At 48.5% G+C, this 18,172-nt stretch overlaps 1 protein-coding gene across 1 annotated transcript in view; it reads left to right on the top strand.

Annotated features, from left to right (window-relative positions):
• The window catches only part of Dscam1 (Down syndrome cell adhesion molecule 1), a 1,447,516-nt gene that overhangs the window by 314,746 nt on the left and 1,114,598 nt on the right, over positions 1 to 18,172 (top strand). Inside the window, exon 6 of the mRNA XM_071666240.1 lies at positions 5,031 to 5,180. Coding sequence (XP_071522341.1) covers positions 5,031 to 5,180 — 150 coding nt within the window. The remainder of the gene's footprint in view (positions 1 to 5,030; positions 5,181 to 18,172) is intronic.

Below are 18,172 nucleotides of genomic sequence, written 5' to 3'. Positions count from 1 at the left end.
GATTAAGCTTTGGTATGCATTGTCATATCTGCTCCTTGGCTATAGTTTGGGCAGTTTGTCACCATCAGTACGAAACTTACAACCAATACTACACTTCACCATCACTACAACGTTCACAACCTATACCACACTTCACCATCACTACAACGTTCACAACCTATACCACACTTGACCATCACTACAACGTTCACAACCTACACTACACTTCAATAACCGTTCCCTGTAACCATGACTGTACTGGGGTACAGAAGGACAGGTACAGTAAGGCTTGTTCCTGTGGACTTAAGGAGAGTCAGTCGATCCGGACGGACGGACAACAGATGCCTTCATTGTGGTCGACAAACACCTGTCTTAGGGGATAACGACGGTACGACCCTTGAGCACGACAATACGACCCTTCAGCACGATGTTACGACCCTTAGATGCGATGGCCTGACCTTTTTTGACCTGATCTTTAACGATCATGTTAAAGAGACCGGGTCATCATATCCTAGGAAGGTGGTGTTAAGGGATCGTACCACTGTCGTGCTCAGAGTTCAAGAAGCAGATGAGAGGGGCAGATCACGTCCACGTGCAGCGTGATGCAGGTGTCACAGCCACGGATTATTCAGCTGAGGGCTTGGTGGCCTGGTGTGGTGTGGTGATGTGCTAGTAATATTAGGTGTAAGGGGCTCTCATGCTGCCTGAAGGAGAGGCATTTAAAGATGGTGGTGTTCTTGTAGTCGTGGCTCAGAAGTACGTGACGAGGGTGATCGACGAGGACGTGCTAGCCGGCAACTCGGCCATCTTCAAGTGCATGATCCCCTCCTTCGTGGCCGACTTCGTCAGCGTACAGTCCTGGGTGGACTCCGAGGCCCGCATCTACACTCAGGACCGACCTAATGGTAAACCATCGTTGGCTCACGATTCCCCCGGGGTGATCACTGTCCTATACCACAATCTTCTCTTTGATACTTTCTTCGACCCAGATAGAAATTATATCTTACATGAGTTATCGCTTTTATCATTCCATGTCTTGTATATTTTGGTTCATCCCGTAGGTGTTTCATGCGTTACTTCGCCTTCCTTTCTTTTTACGGTATTTTATGTTTATTTCGGAGATTGGGTAAAGGAGTGACCATCCTGCAGGAGGCAGGAACCTGTTGTGACATCCTTCTTCAGGAGGTGTGGTGCCGTGAGGGCTACGTCAGCTGGCGTTGCTCAGACATATTCATGATAATCTCTTCACAGGACATACGGGAGAAAGACTTTGATGACATGTTTCCTTACAGGTTCTTGTGATACTCTTAACATAAATGTTGCTCTGTGAGTTTTCAGGGAGGTAGAGATGGAGTGGCGTCTGGTATTACCTGGTGAGGATCAGATAAACGCTCCTCCTCTGTGTTTACATTTCCTTCCGCCCCACACGGCACGTAGTATATGTTACACCACTGGTGTGAGCACTGTGGCTGACGGAGGCGGTGCTGGTGATGTTACAGTGGTGGCGCAGTCCTACGAGACCCGTGTCGGCGACGAGTTTGTGATCCGGGGCAACGCAGCCATCCTCAAGTGCGCCATCCCATCCTTCGCGGCCGACTTCGTCAGCGTGCAGGCCTGGGTCACCGGGGAGGGCGAGACCTTCTACCCCTCACTGAACTATGGTACCCCGCAGCAGCACCTCCTCACTCATCTTCCTAGTCTGTCATCCTCACAAAACACGTCACCACGCAACCCACACGTCCTCATCATCATCATCCTCCCCCTCGTCTGGTTATCTTGAGCACTCCTCCCACTTCTATAACTCATGATTCTCCTATTGCTGCCGAGCAAGTCATCCGCTGTACATGAAAGACAACTTTGTATTGTTCGCGTGCCCGAGAGAGGTGTTGTCTTGGAGTGACTCAACTGATTCTGGGTAGATGTTGTAGATATTCTCCAGCGTTACTTGAACACGTTTCTTTCAGGTGTGTGACGTACACAGTTCAGGTGTGTGACGCACACAGCTGACTCTTGACGACGAAAAGTATTGCCTTGCATCTGTCCCTTGTAACTGACGTATTCCTTGCATGTCACATTATACTATATGTGTAAATGGACTCTTGAGGATGATGTACCCACGTAGTGATATATGCAGGACACATGGCCGGTCACCTGCCTTTTGTGATGTTGACATGATCTTTACATCACTGAGGGGCAAGACAGGCCGGCAGCGGGCACTGGTGGAAGCAGCCTTGCGTGTGAATGTTTATTTTGTCATTCTTGAGATAGGAAGGATGTGTTCCCCTGAGGCTGAGGCAACACCCACCTGACGTGCTCCTGCATGTTAGGTGTTGCTAGGGTCGTGGAGGGAGTGTCTCCTGCCGGGTGTGTCACCGACGACCTCCCTGCCTAGCCCTGCCCACGCTGGCCCAGCAGTAGGGCAGTGTGGCATTCTACGACCCACGTCCTATTGGTTTACGCATATAATCATTGGTGTAGGAAGGTGTTAGGTCATGTGTAGGAGGCGATGACGGCGGGCGGGCCGGAAGTGGTGGTAGCGGCGTCGTGTCCTGTGCTGTGAGATCACTGGGTCTCGCGTGCAGCGGTGAAGGACCTGTCCGCCGTCAGTATCGCTGATAGAGACGACATGTTGTATAAGCATGAAGTGATCATAACATTTAGCCTCGGTACTGTGGTGGTGGTGGTGGTGGAGACATGTGACGTGGGCGGAGTGTGGGCGGTGTAGCAGCAGCAGATGTCAGATATGTCCCACTACCCCACTACAGCAGGAGGCAGTTGTTGAGGAATTTATAGTTACATTTCCATGTTGTACGAGAGAGGAGGTAGTGGGGTGGTGGGTCTGCCTCACTTCCCTCACCTAGATACTTGTATTTCAAGCAACATTAACTAGTGAATGTCACCCTAGTGCTTCCTCTCTCTCATGTGTTGATGATGTAATATTATTATTATCTTAATATGTAGTCTGTTGCTAGTATGTATTAGTTAAACATTTAAGATCATTTTTTGAGAAAAGTAGAGTAAATGTCAATATCAGATTTGAATAAAAGTAATTGTCATTTGTACTTTGTCTTTATAATTACAGTAAAGTAACTTCATGTTATAGTTATGAAATATGAAAAATAGTTTTCCTAATTTTGAAGTTTAGGATGTTAAGTAAAGTTGTAAGAGTTGGTGGTTGTTGACGAGGTGACATGTGCCTCGTTCGGATGCAGGAAGCTTGCCATGTCCGGGGATGAGGAGGTTGCCATGTTGCACGTCACAAGCCCGTCACACTAGGTCGCCTGTGAGAGTCTGGTGACAGTGATCGCCCAGGGGAACCTTTCCCGTCACACGGACTGAGTCACGGGTCAATATCGACCTTAGAATTCCAAATAATTCAACTTTGATATTGCAGTTAATAATGATAACTTATCAGCGTCTCTTTATGCAGATAAATTTCACGATTTATTAAAAGGAAAATTATACTTAAAAAGTTGACGATCATTAAAAGAATATAATAGTTTTAATGAACCGTATCTTCGTAGAAGCAATACTGGCTCCTCTCCGGTACACTTGGCAAGCTTCGAACCGCTTTTGAAACATCACAGATTCACTTTCCTTTCGTCACGCGTCACTGGGGTTCACCTCCTGCAGTCAGGCTCATTCTCAGCGGATTGGAAACCTCCCAAAACTTCTCGAGACCCTACACCACATGCTGAGGACGGATGTGGGCGGAGCCGGCGGACCTGTGGTGGGTAGGGCGTAGAGGTGGTGGGAGGAGCTTAAGGGTGGAGCCAATGGGGAGGAGGTAGAGGGCGGGGCTAAGGGGCGAAGGTGGAGACGGTGGGTGGAGCCTGGATCATCATAACACAGCCCCACAGTAATTAGTATTCATATTCGCCAGAGATTCAAACATCTGCTTGATTTTTCCCCCAGAGAAACTGAATCTGTGATGAGGTATGCTTTTGATGGTGGCGCTGCGGGTAGCGCTCCTCTTTGGACTTTTACTAATTATGTGAGTGAGGAAAATCCCAGAAGTAATACAATTTTTTTCGCGATAGAATGATAGACATGTTTTTTTGGAGTCCAAATTTGAAAGACATTTTTCGTGATAGTTTTTTTAATTCATACAAAGGTCAGGCTTTCAGTTTTTTGTAAGCTATGATTTACCATGAGGTGAAAAAGAAAGGTAATGTGCAGAAAGGGTTGTAATCATGCGAGATAAGAGTCCTGATTAATTGATCCCACAACATTGATATGTTGGATACCAGTGTTGCCAGTCACTTGAAGTGAGCGAGGTCAGTCAGACGCACACTGTTCACACTTGTGGCAACATTGAAGTAATAATACGGGATGTAAAGTAATGCGATGGTAAACTGTCTTTGGGAAGTTTACTGAGGGTATATTTTGTAGGATTTGATTGTATATTGAGCTTATGATACAGTACTTAATAAGCGATATATAGAATCAGTGTGGTAAATACTTTATGTATAGAATCAGTGCAGAAAATAAGCGATTTATAGAATGAGATAGTAAATACGCGATATATATATATATATATATATATATATATATATATATATATATATATATATATATATATATATATATATATATATATATATATATATATATATACAATGTGTAATAAATACGCGATATATAGAATCAGTGTATTAGATTCGCCTTATACAGAATTAATGTAATAAATACGCTATATGTAGGATCATTGTACTAAATAAGCGATATAACCTGTATTAAGTACGCGATATATAGAATCAGTGTAATGAATACGCGATTTATAAGATCATTGTAGTAGATACACGATATATAGAAACTGTATTAGATACGCGATATATAGAAACTCTGTATTGAATACGCGATATATAGAAACTGTATTAGATACGCGATATATAGGATCAATGTATTAAGTACGCGATGTATAGGAACATTGTAGGGAAGATAACAGTCCAAGGAGCGGTGGTACCTGCGTCAGCTGGGCGCCGCCAGGTGGCCGCCCCAGCTCCCTCACTAAGCCTGCGTGTTAACCTGTGTGCCTGTGTCCCCTGCAGACGGCAAGTACCTGGTTCTCCCCTCCGGCGAGCTGCACATCCGCTCTGTCACCTCCGAGGACGGCTTCAAGAGCTACAAGTGCCGCACAGTTCACCGCCTCACCCAGGAAACCCGCCTCTCTGCTACTGCTGGACGTCTTGTGATCTCCGGTAGGTCCCTGGAGGGCGCCGGGGCCGGCCCTAGGCCACTGGTGGCTGGCTGGCGGGAGAGGCAAGAAGGGGATAGGGACGGGTAATTAAGGGATGGTAGGATTTATGTAGGAGTTAGAGGGATAGAGACAGATGAAAGGAGGATGGGGAGGTTAGGATAGTCAGAGGATGGGGAAGGATAGATAGTCCGAGGATGGGGAGAAACGGGGTCATAAAATGAGAAGGGATGGGTGAATGAGAGAGGCCATACTGGGAGGTGAGAGCTTTCCTGTGTACCAGTGAGGGAGAAAGAAGTAAGTGGATGAAGATGAGGGAAGAGGAGGGGGAGGAGTTGCGGGAGAGTACAGAAGGGAGGATGATGATCCTGGTTGAGGTGGGGAGGAATGTGTGGTGAAGGGCAGAGAGCGAGGGAGTGTTGATGGATGACGCGGCTCAGGAGGGAAAGTGGTGGGCAGATATGTGGGAGAGGCGGGCGGGTGGTGGTGATCTGTCTGTGTTAGAACACTGTGGGAAGTGTGGTAGTCAGGGTGCTCGAATTCCAGTACTGGAAACGAGTTAGTTGGCTGAAGTTTGTGTGTGTGAGGGTAGGAGGCTGAGTATGTGGTTCAGTTGACTGAAGTTTGTGTGTGTATGAGGGTAGGAGGATCCGTACATGGTTCAGTTGGCTGAAGTTTGTGTGTGTGAGGGTAGGAGGATGAGTACATGGTTCAGTTGGCTGAAGTTTGTGTGTGTGTGTGTGTGTGAGGGTAGGAGGATGAGTACATGGTTCAGTGAGGCAGCGGGGAGGTCATGGCAGGCTGGCTAATTGCCATTGGGATCGATGATGACCTGGACGGGACGGGGCGGGGCGGGTCTGAGCTTGAGACACCGTGAGAGGATCCGTGTGTGTGTGTGTGTGTGTGTGTGTGTGTGTGTGTGTGTGTGGTGTGTGTGTGGCCTGGGGGAGGAGGAGTCCTTACATAGGTGGAATGAGAGGATCTTCCTCATGTGCAGATGTCTTGATTTCTTGTTGTACAGGTAGACTGGTGTAGACCAGAGGATACATGTGGGATCACCTGGGACTGTGGGAAGTATTAAACTCTGGGATACACGCCATGACAGTATGTATCTTAGCGTGTAGTGTAGTGTTCAGGATTAATTAGAGCCGGGATATTCGTGGCTTAATTAGCTACGAGAGTCCTTTGGGTACACACGGTTGCCTGATTTACCCAAGTGAGTTCTTCAAGATCTGTCTGGCTGTAGGTGGGGGCCTCGGACTCAGGCGTGTTGCACTAGAGAACTTGAGCAGTTGTGACGAAACCTGCTAGTGGAGAGCAGTGGAGTGGTCTGGGATGGTAAGGCCGGACGGGCTCCTGAGGGAGGCATGGGAGGTACTGAAGGATTCCCAGGAAGCCAGACAGGATTAAAGTGAAGGAAGTGAGGTGTGTGTTGCGAGGGGAGAGTGTGGAGGAAGGGAGCATTGTAGGAGGATGTGTAGGGGGGTGTCTGGGAGGGAAAGCTGGGGGAGGACAGGGTGTCTGGGAGGGAAAGCTGGGGGAGGACAGGGTGTTAGGAGGGAAAGCTGGGGGAGGACAGGGTGTTAGGGAGGGAAAGCTGGGATAGGATAGGGAATGTTAGGCGAGGAAGGGTAGGGCAGGACAGGGTGTCAGGGAGGGAAGGTTCAGGGACTCGGCATGGTTGGGCAGGTGGCCACAGGGCAGTAAGGATCAGGGCGGGTGAGGGTTCAGAACCAGGAGGGAGGTGGGTAGAGGGATGGGGAGGGGGGTAAGGGAGGATGTCTGTGTTCATGATATATTCAGTTTGATGATAATTAAATTTTGTAAACAATTTTCACTCTTGTGTCAGTATTTTTTGCCCAGTTTAAAGTAAAGTAAGAACAGTTTGTGACACACTGGAATATATTGGATATATATATATATTTTGTATATATAATGAGCCAGTGACAACCTCGGAAAGACACTTTCCACCAGGCGGCGCCACTGTAGTCACTTGTTGTGGAATCTAATGTTCAATGTGGCGGGCTGGTGCCGGGTGTGTCTGGGGTTGCCGCTGGCTGTGAACAAGGAGCCTGAATGTTGGGATAGGGTACCCCTGCCGTCTCGCTAAATCATACAGTCAAAACGGTCAAAGTCAAAACCAATTGGCTTGTCACTAGCCCTCACATGGCTGATGAATGTGCCACTCTCAGATTGCTATTTTGTCCAAATTTTTTGCTCTGTTATAACCGAGGATTATCTACATTGCTTTAATGGCCTCTGCTTGTGAGAGATAGATAGTAACACGTCTGCTTGTGAGAGATAGATAATAACGAAGTCGAACAGCGTCGCGCGAATACGAGAGTCGCACTGCGTGACACTTCACTGACACACGTTAGGTGTAGGGCTATGTAGGAGCTACTGGGGAGGGAGGGAGTCATCACGGGTCATCACCACACAAACTGACTAATTCTTTGAGTCACTTACAAGTAGATATGACGGTCAGTCCTCTCGCCGGACGTCGCCCCCCGCCCACCACCAAAGGTAAGTGAGACTTGTCCTTTTGTCACTCTGGCGCGTCTCATCAACGTCTCCTCCTCCGCCTCTCCATGAGGGTGTGGAGGCCCCCCCGGGGGGGGGGGTGGAGGTTTCCTGTGGGAGTTAGTTCCTTGGATGTTAGGTGGAATGTCCGAGAAGGTCGCTTGGTCTCATCCCTGGGGTGGTCTTGTTGCCCCGGGGGTCGCTTGGTCTCTTACCTGGGGTGGTCTTGTTGCCCCGGGGGTCGCTTGGTCTTATCCCTGGGGTGGTCTTGCTGCCCCGGGGGTCGCTTGGTCTCATCCCTGGGGTGGTCTTGTTGCCCCGGGGGTCGCTTGGTCTCGTCCCTGGGGTGGTCTTGCTGCCCCGGGGGTCGCTTGGTCTTATCCCTGGGGTGGCCTTGTTGCCCCGGGGGTCGCTTGGTCTCGTCCCTGGGGTGGTCTTGCTGCCCCGGGGGTCGCTTGGTCTCGTCCCTGGGGTGGTCTTGCTGCCCCGGGGGTCTCTTGGTCTCATCCCTGGGGTGACCTTGCTGCCCCGGGGGTCGCTTGGTCTTATCCCTGGGGTGGCCTTGCTGCCCCGGGGGTCGCTTGGCCCCATCCCTGGGGTGGCCTTGTTGCCCCGGGGGTCGCTTGGCCCTCCTCTGGTGCCAGGGATGGGGTAGCTACTGCTGAGCTTTGAATTACGTTGAGTACGGGTCTGTATACTGTGTATGTTGAGTGCTGGTCTGTATACTGTGTATGTTGAGTGCTGGTCTGTATACTGTGTATGTTGAGTGCTGGTCTGTATACTGTGTATGTTGAGTGTTGGTCTGTATACTGTGTATGTTGAGTGCTGGTCTGTATACTGTGTATGTTGAGTGCTGGTCTGTATACTGTGTATGTTGAGTGCTGGTCTGTATACTGTGTATGTTGAGTGCTGGTCTGTATACTGTGTATGTTGAGTGCTGGTCTGTATACTGTGTATGTTGAGTGCTGGTCTGTATACTGTGTATGTTGAGTGCTGGTCTGTATACTGTGTATGTTGAGTGCTGGTCTGTATACTGTGTATGTTGAGTGCTGGTCTGTATACTGTGTATGTTGAGTGCTGGTCTGTATACTGTGTATGTTGAGTGCTGGTCTGTATACTGTGTATGTTGAGTGCTGGTCTGTATACTGTGTATGTTGAGTGCTGGTCTGTATACTGTGTATGTTGAGTGCTGGTCTGTATACTGTGTATGTTGAGTGCTGGTCTGTATACTGTGTATGTTGAGTGCTGGTCTGTATACTGTGTATGTTGAGTGCTGGTCTGTATACTGTGTATGTTGAGTGCTGGTCTGTATACTGTGTGTGTTGAGTGCTGGTCTGTATACTGTGTATGTTGAGTGCTGGTCTGTATACTGTGTATGTTGAGTGCTGGTCTGTATACTGTGTATGTTGAGTGCTGGTCTGTATACTGTGTGTGTTGAGTGCTGGTCTGTATACTGTGTGTGTTGAGTGCTGGTCTGTATACTGTGTATGTTGAGTGCTGGTCTGTATACTGTGTATGTTGAGTGCTGGTCTGTATACTGTGTGTGTTGAGTGCTGGTCTGTATACTGTGTATGTTGAGTCCTGGTCTGTATACTGTGTATGTTGAGTGCTGGTCTGTATACTGTGTATGTTGAGTGCTGGTCTGTATACTGTGTATGTTGAGTGCTGGTCTGTATACTGTGTATGTTGAGTGCTGGTCTGTATACTGTGTGTGTTGAGTGCTGGTCTGTATACTGTGTATGTTGAGTGCTGGTCTGTATACTGTGTATGTTGAGTGCTGGTCTGTATACTGTGTATGTTGAGTGCTGGTCTGTATACTGTGTGTGTGTTGAGTGCTGGTCTGTATACTGTGTATGTTGAGTGCTGGTCTGTATACTGTGTGTGTTGAATGCTGGTCTGTATACTGTGTATGTTGAGTGCTGGTCTGTATACTGTGTATGTTGAGTGCTGGTCTGTATACTGTGTATGTTGAGTGCTGGTCTGTATACTGTGTGTGTTGAGTGCTGGTCTGTATACTGTGTATGTTGAGTGCTGGTCTGTATACTGTGTGTGTTGAGTGCTGGTCTGTATACTGTGTATGTTGAGTGTTGGTCTGTATACTGTGTATGTTGAGTGCTGGTCTGTATACTGTGTATGTTGAGTGCTGGTCTGTATACTGTGTATGTTGAGTGCTGGTCTGTATACTGTGTATGTTGAGTGTTGGTCTGTATACTGTGTATGTTGAGTGTTGGTCTGTATACTGTGTATGTTGAGTGTTGGTCTGTATACTGTGTATGTTGAGTGCTGGTCTGTATACTGTGTATGTTGAGTGCTGGTCTGTATACTGTGTATGTTGAGTGCTGGTCTGTATACTGTGTGTGTTGAGTGCTGGTCTGTATACTGTGTATGTTGAGTGCTGGTCTGTATACTGTGTATGTTGAGTGTTGGTCTGTATACTGTGTATGTTGAGTGCTGGTCTGTATACTGTGTATGTTGAGTGCTGGTCTGTATACTGTGTATGTTGAGTGCTGGTCTGTATACTGTGTATGTTGAGTGCTGGTCTGTATACTGTGTGTGTTGAGTGCTGGTCTGTATACTGTGTATGTTGAGTGCTGGTCTGTATACTGTGTATGTTGAGTGTTGGTCTGTATACTGTGTATGTTGAGTGCTGGTCTGTATACTGTGTGTGTTGAGTGCTGGTCTGTATACTGTGTATGTTGAGTGCTGGTCTGTATACTGTGTATGTTGAGTGCTGGTCTGTATACTGTGTATGTTGAGTGCTGGTCTGTATACTGTGTATGTTGAGTGCTGGTCTGTATACTGTGTATGTTGAGTGCTGGTCTGTATACTGTGTATGTTGAGTGCTGGTCTGTATACTGTGTGTGTTGAGTGCTGGTCTGTATACTGTGTATGTTGAGTGCTGGTCTGTATACTGTGTATGTTGAGTGTTGGTCTGTATACTGTGTATGTTGAGTGCTGGTCTGTATACTGTGTGTGTTGAGTGCTGGTCTGTATACTGTGTATGTTGAGTGCTGGTCTGTATACTGTGTATGTTGAGTGCTGGTCTGTATACTGTGTATGTTGAGTGCTGGTCTGTATACTGTGTATGTTGAGTGCTGGTCTGTATACTGTGTATGTTGAGTGCTGGTCTGTATACTGTGTATGTTGTGGTAGTTAGTGTTGTGACGGTCTCAACCAGGCAGAGCGGTTGTTGGGTGTGGTTGTAGGTGTACTCCAGTGTGGACGGCACCACCGCCTCGTCTACTGATGTAGTATTGTCTGATGTGTTGTACATACACTTGGCATGTAATGTCTACAAGGTGATGTTTGTACTTTGGTGGGATTCATTAACGTTGCCACAGCTGAACGCTGACATAAGTGTTTCCTAAGCCGACTGATTGCTAGGAAGATGCACTTGTCTCATTAAAGTTGATGGAATTATGAATAGCTTTCCTCTTATGTTCGGCTTTTCCTCTAGGGTTGATCCAGATCCACAGTATGTGTATGATTCTTAACCTCTAATGGTTGTCACGTGACGCGCCAGGGTGATACTCTGTTCAGTTAGCACAGTAGTCACACGGCTTTCATGAAGGAGAGATGTCGTCAGGTGTTCTGTCGTGTGTTGTGTTGTGTTACAACCTTCCTTATAACTTTACATGATTATTGTCCTGGATGTGGGATGGGAAGGATGCAGTGTGATCACACGGGTATTTCTTCAGCATCGTATGCTTCAACTTCTAACTACAATGGACCATAACTTGAGGGAGGTTATTATAAACATTGGTGATGTGAACTTTGCATCATGTGAGTCAATATGCTGTAGGGAGGCGCGGGCGTCTTGAGTGGACCTGCCTGCTGCACCTCTGGACCGATACTTGACCCCAGGTGTAGTGGCAGGCACCAGGCCCGCTGCTAGCAGTTACCACTGTATTGTTGAGTCGTTTTGCTGGTGAGTCTGGACTGGTATGTAGTCCAGCAGTACAGTGGAGCCGACCAGGACGACATCCCACCAGCGGAGTGGTGTACACTGCTCTAGGGAGACGACCAGGACGACTTCCCGCCAGTGGTGGCGTCATGTGTCGTGTTCACGTCAGCAGCTGGTGTCTTTGCGAAATTTCTGACCTCTGCAAAATAAGTGACCTGCCGTAACCTTACAGATATTTAGCATATCTGAGCGCGTGCTTACTTAATGATAACTTAATCTAATGTCATTGGCTCAAAACTCTAAGGTTAGACTAGAGAACAAATAAGAGAGAGATTAGATAAGAAATATAACACGAGTGATTTATGGCATCTATTTTTTTTTTAGAGATTGTTGCAAGGTATTACGACGTCAACTATACGATCTTCCTCAAATTGATTCACCTTTTGAATCACAGCATGAAATATACTCAGATTCAGTTCTTAACAAAACTATAATATTAGACAAATGGAAGGATAGATGGGTAACGAGTTAAGATAAAGATAAACCATGAGGTGTTAATGTCGTCTGTTGTGGGTCAGGAACAACCTCTCTGCCCACCAAAACGGCGATCCATTCTTGAGTCTTTCCGAGGTCACACGAGCTCAGAGGCCAGTGACCGAATATATGATGTAAGCAGGAAAATTCCACACACACACACACAAACACAAAACTCGATAAAGAAGTGCTGACCTACACTGTAATTTACGATCGCTGCTAAACTTACCGGGCAGCGGCGCACTTTGCGCAGTGCTGCGCATTTGTGCTAGTTTTGGTCATCTTGTTCTCCTTCCACACTTGTTCTTCCCAAGATAACGTTGTGAACGGGATACTAATAAAATCATTTTATCTATTTTCATTCTCAAGCATATAAAGCAGCTGGGTATATAGAAATATATATTTCGGAAATATTTCGGGAGTCATTTACATATCTTAATGAATGACGTAAATGAAATATTGGGTTAAATCTACGTAGACGAAGTTTAAGTTGTACTCAGGGGTTAAGTCGTCATACAGTAGGGGGTAAATTGTCGTGCTGGAGGGGTTATAAGTCGCACGTACGATCACTGACGGTGAGTGAGGGAGATAATAAGTTTTGACTTGAGCATCCTGGGGACGTAGTGAAGGTCAGGTGGAATGGCGACGTGAGTATGGCCCGTGGTGGGAACAGCCTGGTCCACTTGTTCCCTGGCGGCTCCACCATCACTGTGATGTACTTCACAAACACATCGATGGACCAACAGCTCCTCTGCTCACTCCCGGATTTAACCAGGCGGTTCTGGCTGTGATTATCCCGTCCTGAAGAGATGAATGCTCACAATCGTTGTTATTGTGTTTACTGAAGATCTTTCATAAAGAATAGCCCCTCTTACGAGTGTGGCCGGGCCATCACTCCTACATATCGTTTCGTCGTGCTCAAGGGTCGTTGTGCTGACGTGCTCTGGGATGCGGGGGAAAGTGAAAATGTCAGTCATGGTCGAATTTTGGGATAGGGAACAATAACGTGTGATGCGATTTTGTCCGACTCGTCTTGCGGGCCGACCAGCAAGACGCTGCCAGGCGTGTGACGTATCGATGCGGGAGATACTGGTCACTTTGGTAGTACGATCATGAACGTAAATACAAGTGGCATTGGAGCCCATGATCCAAACATTCATCTTCGTGTTGGTTGATAAGATGATGGTGAGGGAATTGTGGTGTTGCAGATCCCGTGGGCAGCAGCGTTCCGCACCTTACCACCCGCAGTCGCTCACAGACCTTCGTCGTGATGGCGGGTCGGCCTACCACCCTACTGTGTGAGGCCCAGGCTCACCCCAACCCCACCTTCAGGTACTTACCTGGCTTACGGTTCTGTTGACCTCCCGTCTGGTATACACATATACTCTATATATCTGGGCGAGGTGGAAGTTACATGTGAACACAATGAATCTTCTGGCAAAACTCCGTCGATGGAGACGAATTGTTTGTCTGTGTATATTATATGTATGGGGCTGGAGGTGGGGAATTCTCCAACTGTTGGCCACGTTAATCGTAATTTACAAAGCTTCGGTTTAGTCCCCATTCTTCGTTGTCGGTAAACACCTTCTTCAAACATAACGTTGTGGTACCTGATCCTAACCAGGGTTGATGTAGGCGAGGGACTTGGTCGAACATTTGTCGTAATATTTCCAGAGGCGTTGGCGCTGTCCGGCCCCCGGCTCCCCACAAGGAACAAAGCCCAGAATTTCGTGGTTGAGCGAGGCGTGTCCACGACGCTGTTGTGTGAGGCGCAAGCGTCGCCCCCACCCACCACTAGGTACTGGCAGGCCACCATGGTTGTTACGGTTAGGTGGGAGCTAGGATTCAGGACCGACACATGGTTCTTGCTGGGTTGTAATCAGGTATGGACGGGACAAGTAAGGCTCAGTTCTAACATGGATACCATGTCGTAAGCACCTCTACCTGCAAGACTGGAGTGATCGCAAAGGTTTAATCATTGTCCCAGGAACGTGATAGAAATAAATGTTATGGACGGAGGTGAATTGTTGTGGGTGAGGGAAGAGGGGATCTGTAATCATAATGTAACGGGGAAATAGAAAGGTTAACACAAACCACGTTTGAGGCGATATCATGACAGGAAGGGATCATTAGGGTGTACAAGGGAAGGAATATAATTGGTACAGAGGGATGAGGACAAACTTTGAAGGAGGAAGTGCGTGTATGTTGAAGATTAAGAAGGAGGCGGCAAAGTGGTAGTGATATGTGTGGCTTGGCTTCCGTCAGAATCATAGGAGGTCTGTGTTGGAAGCGAGGACTGTTTGAAGGCTGAGAAATGTTAGAAACAGGGAGTCTCGAGTACACTGTATCAACCTTATATCCTCAGGCAGGTCCGCTGGGAGGATGTGATGTAGCGATGCGGGTATAAAGAGGTATATTAAAGGTGATGTAAACAGTGATTGAAGAGGAGGACTGGCTGCAGATGCGTTCTCCTGCTGACCTCAGATGACCTGGAATGCTTGTCTGCCAAGTAATTAGATTGTTGTAATGATTTTTTATGTTGTGTGTAAAGACAGTAGGAGTGTATAACTAACTTTATGGACTTATTTATGAGGCGTAAGGAAGGGTGTATGGGGCAGTAATGGTTGATATAATGAAAATGATGGCAGGTTGTGAGGTAACGGGGAACGGGGTTGGGTTCATGTATGGGTTTGCTTGTCTGGGTTATATTAACCTTCAGAATGGTTATGAACAAGTTATTAGCACAACAGAAGAGTGTTGGAATGGAATTGAACATGAAGGAAGCGTATCACAAGTCACTGGGTTGGATCAGATGATTATGGAGGAGAAGAAAATAGTGTAGGATATTGACGGAGGCGATTAGGATCTCTCCAGGGTGTATGCCTGGGTTAGGACGGAGGATGGAGTGAGTGGAGGCTGGGGGGGAGGCGAGGGTCGGGCAGCCGCCCGGGTATTTGATATCCTTATGGACGGACGGAGTGGTGAGTGCAGTCATGGCAGAATGTAGGCAGAGGATGAAGACTGGAGAAGATATAGGAAATGAAAACTAAGCGTGTTGGTGTGTACAGGTGATATTCCAGTCACGGGCAAGACGGCGGAGGAAATGCAGGACTTGCTGGGGAAATTTGGAGGAATAAGTGAGAGGAGAAAGTTGATAACTGAGTTGCAGGCTCTGGAGAGTTTGGAAAGAGATGGACGAGGGGGACATCACCGTATGTTGAAATACAGGAGGCACCCTACTGCCGGTGTGAGGCATGATCACGGTGCAAGTCGTTGAGTTTGGCGGAACTGGATGAAGGACGTAATTGCTCACATGTTAATACGTGGTAATTAAACCTGGGCTGGTAATGGGTGTGTCAGGGAGTGTGCCAACTATGGTGGTGGAACTCCTAAGATGACTGTAGGGGAGTGAGGAGAGTGGGTATGGGTAATATATGTGCTGGAAGGGTCAGTAACTGGATACAGCAGATGAAGAGAAGAGGAGGAAGGTGCAGGCTGAGGGTGAGGTTTGAGGACAGCGGGGATGTCTGAAGGTCTGCCGCAGGCCGAGTGTGTGGGGGTGACTCTGGGTCTTGCAGCACGATGGTGGGAGACGCCTGGTGGCACAGACGGCGAAATGAAGGAAATAGTAAAGGTTCACCGAAGTCTTCCTGACGAAGTACTGACGGGTGGAGGAGGGTAACACTGTATACCAGGGGCACTGCTGGACCGACTGTAGCTTGTGATTGGCATCAGTCACCTTGAGTTCCACACACTAGGTGGCGGCCCATGCATGGGCTGCTGAGGCCAGGCGGAGGAGGACAGGCACCACGTTCAGGCTCCCGGGGTTGCTGGTGATGACGAGGAACAGTAGTTCGGTGTCAAGTATTGTTTACAAACTGTTGATGAGGTTGGGAAAAAATGTCACTGATGTTTGATAACAGATACTGTCATTACCATATCAACAGCAACATTTGCCTCCGATGATCTACATTTGTTAAGTACTGACAGTGTTGAATTGATAACCCGGCCCTCAAGAACATGTTAAGTGGCCAGTAGATCCTAATATGAGCGAGTGTTAAAAGTTAAATTTGTTAGTTTGTTGAGTCGTGTGTGAGACTAACCCGTGTTCTTATGGGTCTAGAGCCGGTAGGTCTGGCAGGTCCCAAGCTGCCCACCAAGGAGACGGGTTCTATGATGACCCAGCGAGCCGGCTCTTCCTTCTCCCTGTTCTGCCAAGCCCAGGGCAACCCGCCCCCAGCCGCCAGGTCAGTGCTCCACCTACACTCCTGCCTCCTGCAGAGGTGGAGGAGTCACTCCTGCATCTGTTGACTACACAACACAGAACCACACCTCGACACCCTCACATCCAGACACTCCCGTCCGCTCCGTGGTGGACACCTCCTCCGGGCGGTACTGTGTGCGAACACCATCACGTGTCACTGCCACTGGACTGGGGACATCCGGAACGTTGTTCCTCATTCCTGACCGAGCGTATGTCACACGCGAGAATGTGTTTAGAAAGTGCGTCGCCAGATGGTGTTGTGGGGCTGAGTGTACAGGAAGGGTGATCCTCTGTGGCGTTAAGTGCGGGTGTCAGGTAGGGAGGAGGATCACAGAGTGTAGGGGTGAGGACGCTGACGGACAGGGTGTACTAAATCCATATTCCAGCATCAGGTCCTTGAGTCAGTAGTTACTGCCCTGGGGAAGCCAGGAGAGGGCGGGGATGTGATGTAATATGTGTGTCAATGTCTTGGCCCCTGGCGTGTGTATCTGTAGAGGCAGTGGGCAGCAGCAAGCCGCGCCTTCCCTCAAGGGACAAGGGGGTGATAGTGGAGGAGACGACAGGATCGTCTGTGCCCCTGTTTTGTGAGGCCCAGAGTCACCCGCCGCCACACTTTCGGTACGTCCACCACTCACCCCAACACTGCTGGAGTGTGAGCGCCGTTGTTATCGCTTCCTCTTGGCTACAGTTGGTGTGTGTAGTAAGGTAGAGTGTCCTCCGTGCAGGTGGGGGTAAACAACATTATGGTATCCTAAACCAACAACGGCTGCCTGGGCCTCGCTGAGAGCCGTTCGGTGTACCAATGTATTATAGATGTGTTCCACCTTCCTCTCTCCCCACCTCCCCCTCCACTACACTGCTCTCTCACTGACACCACTACGCTCCCTCCACACACACACACGCGCGCGCACACACACACACACACACACACACACACACACACACACACGCCCCTTCTCACACGTCACCCTCTGGGTCTCCAGCTTCGGTAGGGAGCTCGGCCCCCCGCCTGCCGTCCGACGACCGGATCCATACCGTCAGCGTGGCCTCAGCGACAGACGTGGCCCTCCTGTGTCAGGCCCAGGCCTTCCCTACCCCGAAATTTAGGTACAGTGGCTGTCTAGGACCAGTTAATCATCCCTGTGATCAAACCCTTGACCTTGTTGGCACGACCCTTGAGCACGACGGTATGACCCTTGGGTGGGATGACCTGGCCTTTGACCTGACATTCGAGCCTTTCTTGTAATGGGATCTGATCTAACACCCGTGCTGTGTAAGGGCCAGGTTCACCTCACCGCCAGGTACACCTGGATGTGTGGGAGCCAGTATGGGGCGAACACATGTATGAAGGAGTAGACAGGAAGACGAAACTATCAGTAGATGTTCAGCCAAAGTCTTGTGGACGTACGTCCCCGTGGATGGATGGAGGAAGGAGGATAACAGTATGTACCTGATGCACACTTCTGGGCGTGGCTTAGAGAATGAGAGCGTTAGTTTCCGAGGACGAGATGGTGACGAACCCTCGTAATGTCGGCCGTGAGGACCACCAGCCTCTGCTACAACCACACTCAGGCTCCTGGTGTTGCTTCGTGCACCTGATGGTTCTGGTAACGAGGGAACACAGCGTATCGCTATACCATCTTCGTCAGCTGTACGCACAGTGGACATACATTGTGATCAGTTCTTTATCCGAAATATAGTCACGAATTCTCCCACATGCGCTGCATAATGGCGAAACGTTTGACTTAGATTATCGCCAGCTCATTCGTATTCA

The sequence above is a fragment of the Panulirus ornatus genome, chromosome 11 (assembly GCF_036320965.1).
Source record: "Panulirus ornatus isolate Po-2019 chromosome 11, ASM3632096v1, whole genome shotgun sequence".
Taxonomy (NCBI): Eukaryota; Metazoa; Arthropoda; class Malacostraca; order Decapoda; family Palinuridae; genus Panulirus; species Panulirus ornatus.
The sequence above is the reverse complement of the archived record's forward strand: the minus strand, read 5'-3'. Positions and strand labels throughout refer to the sequence as shown.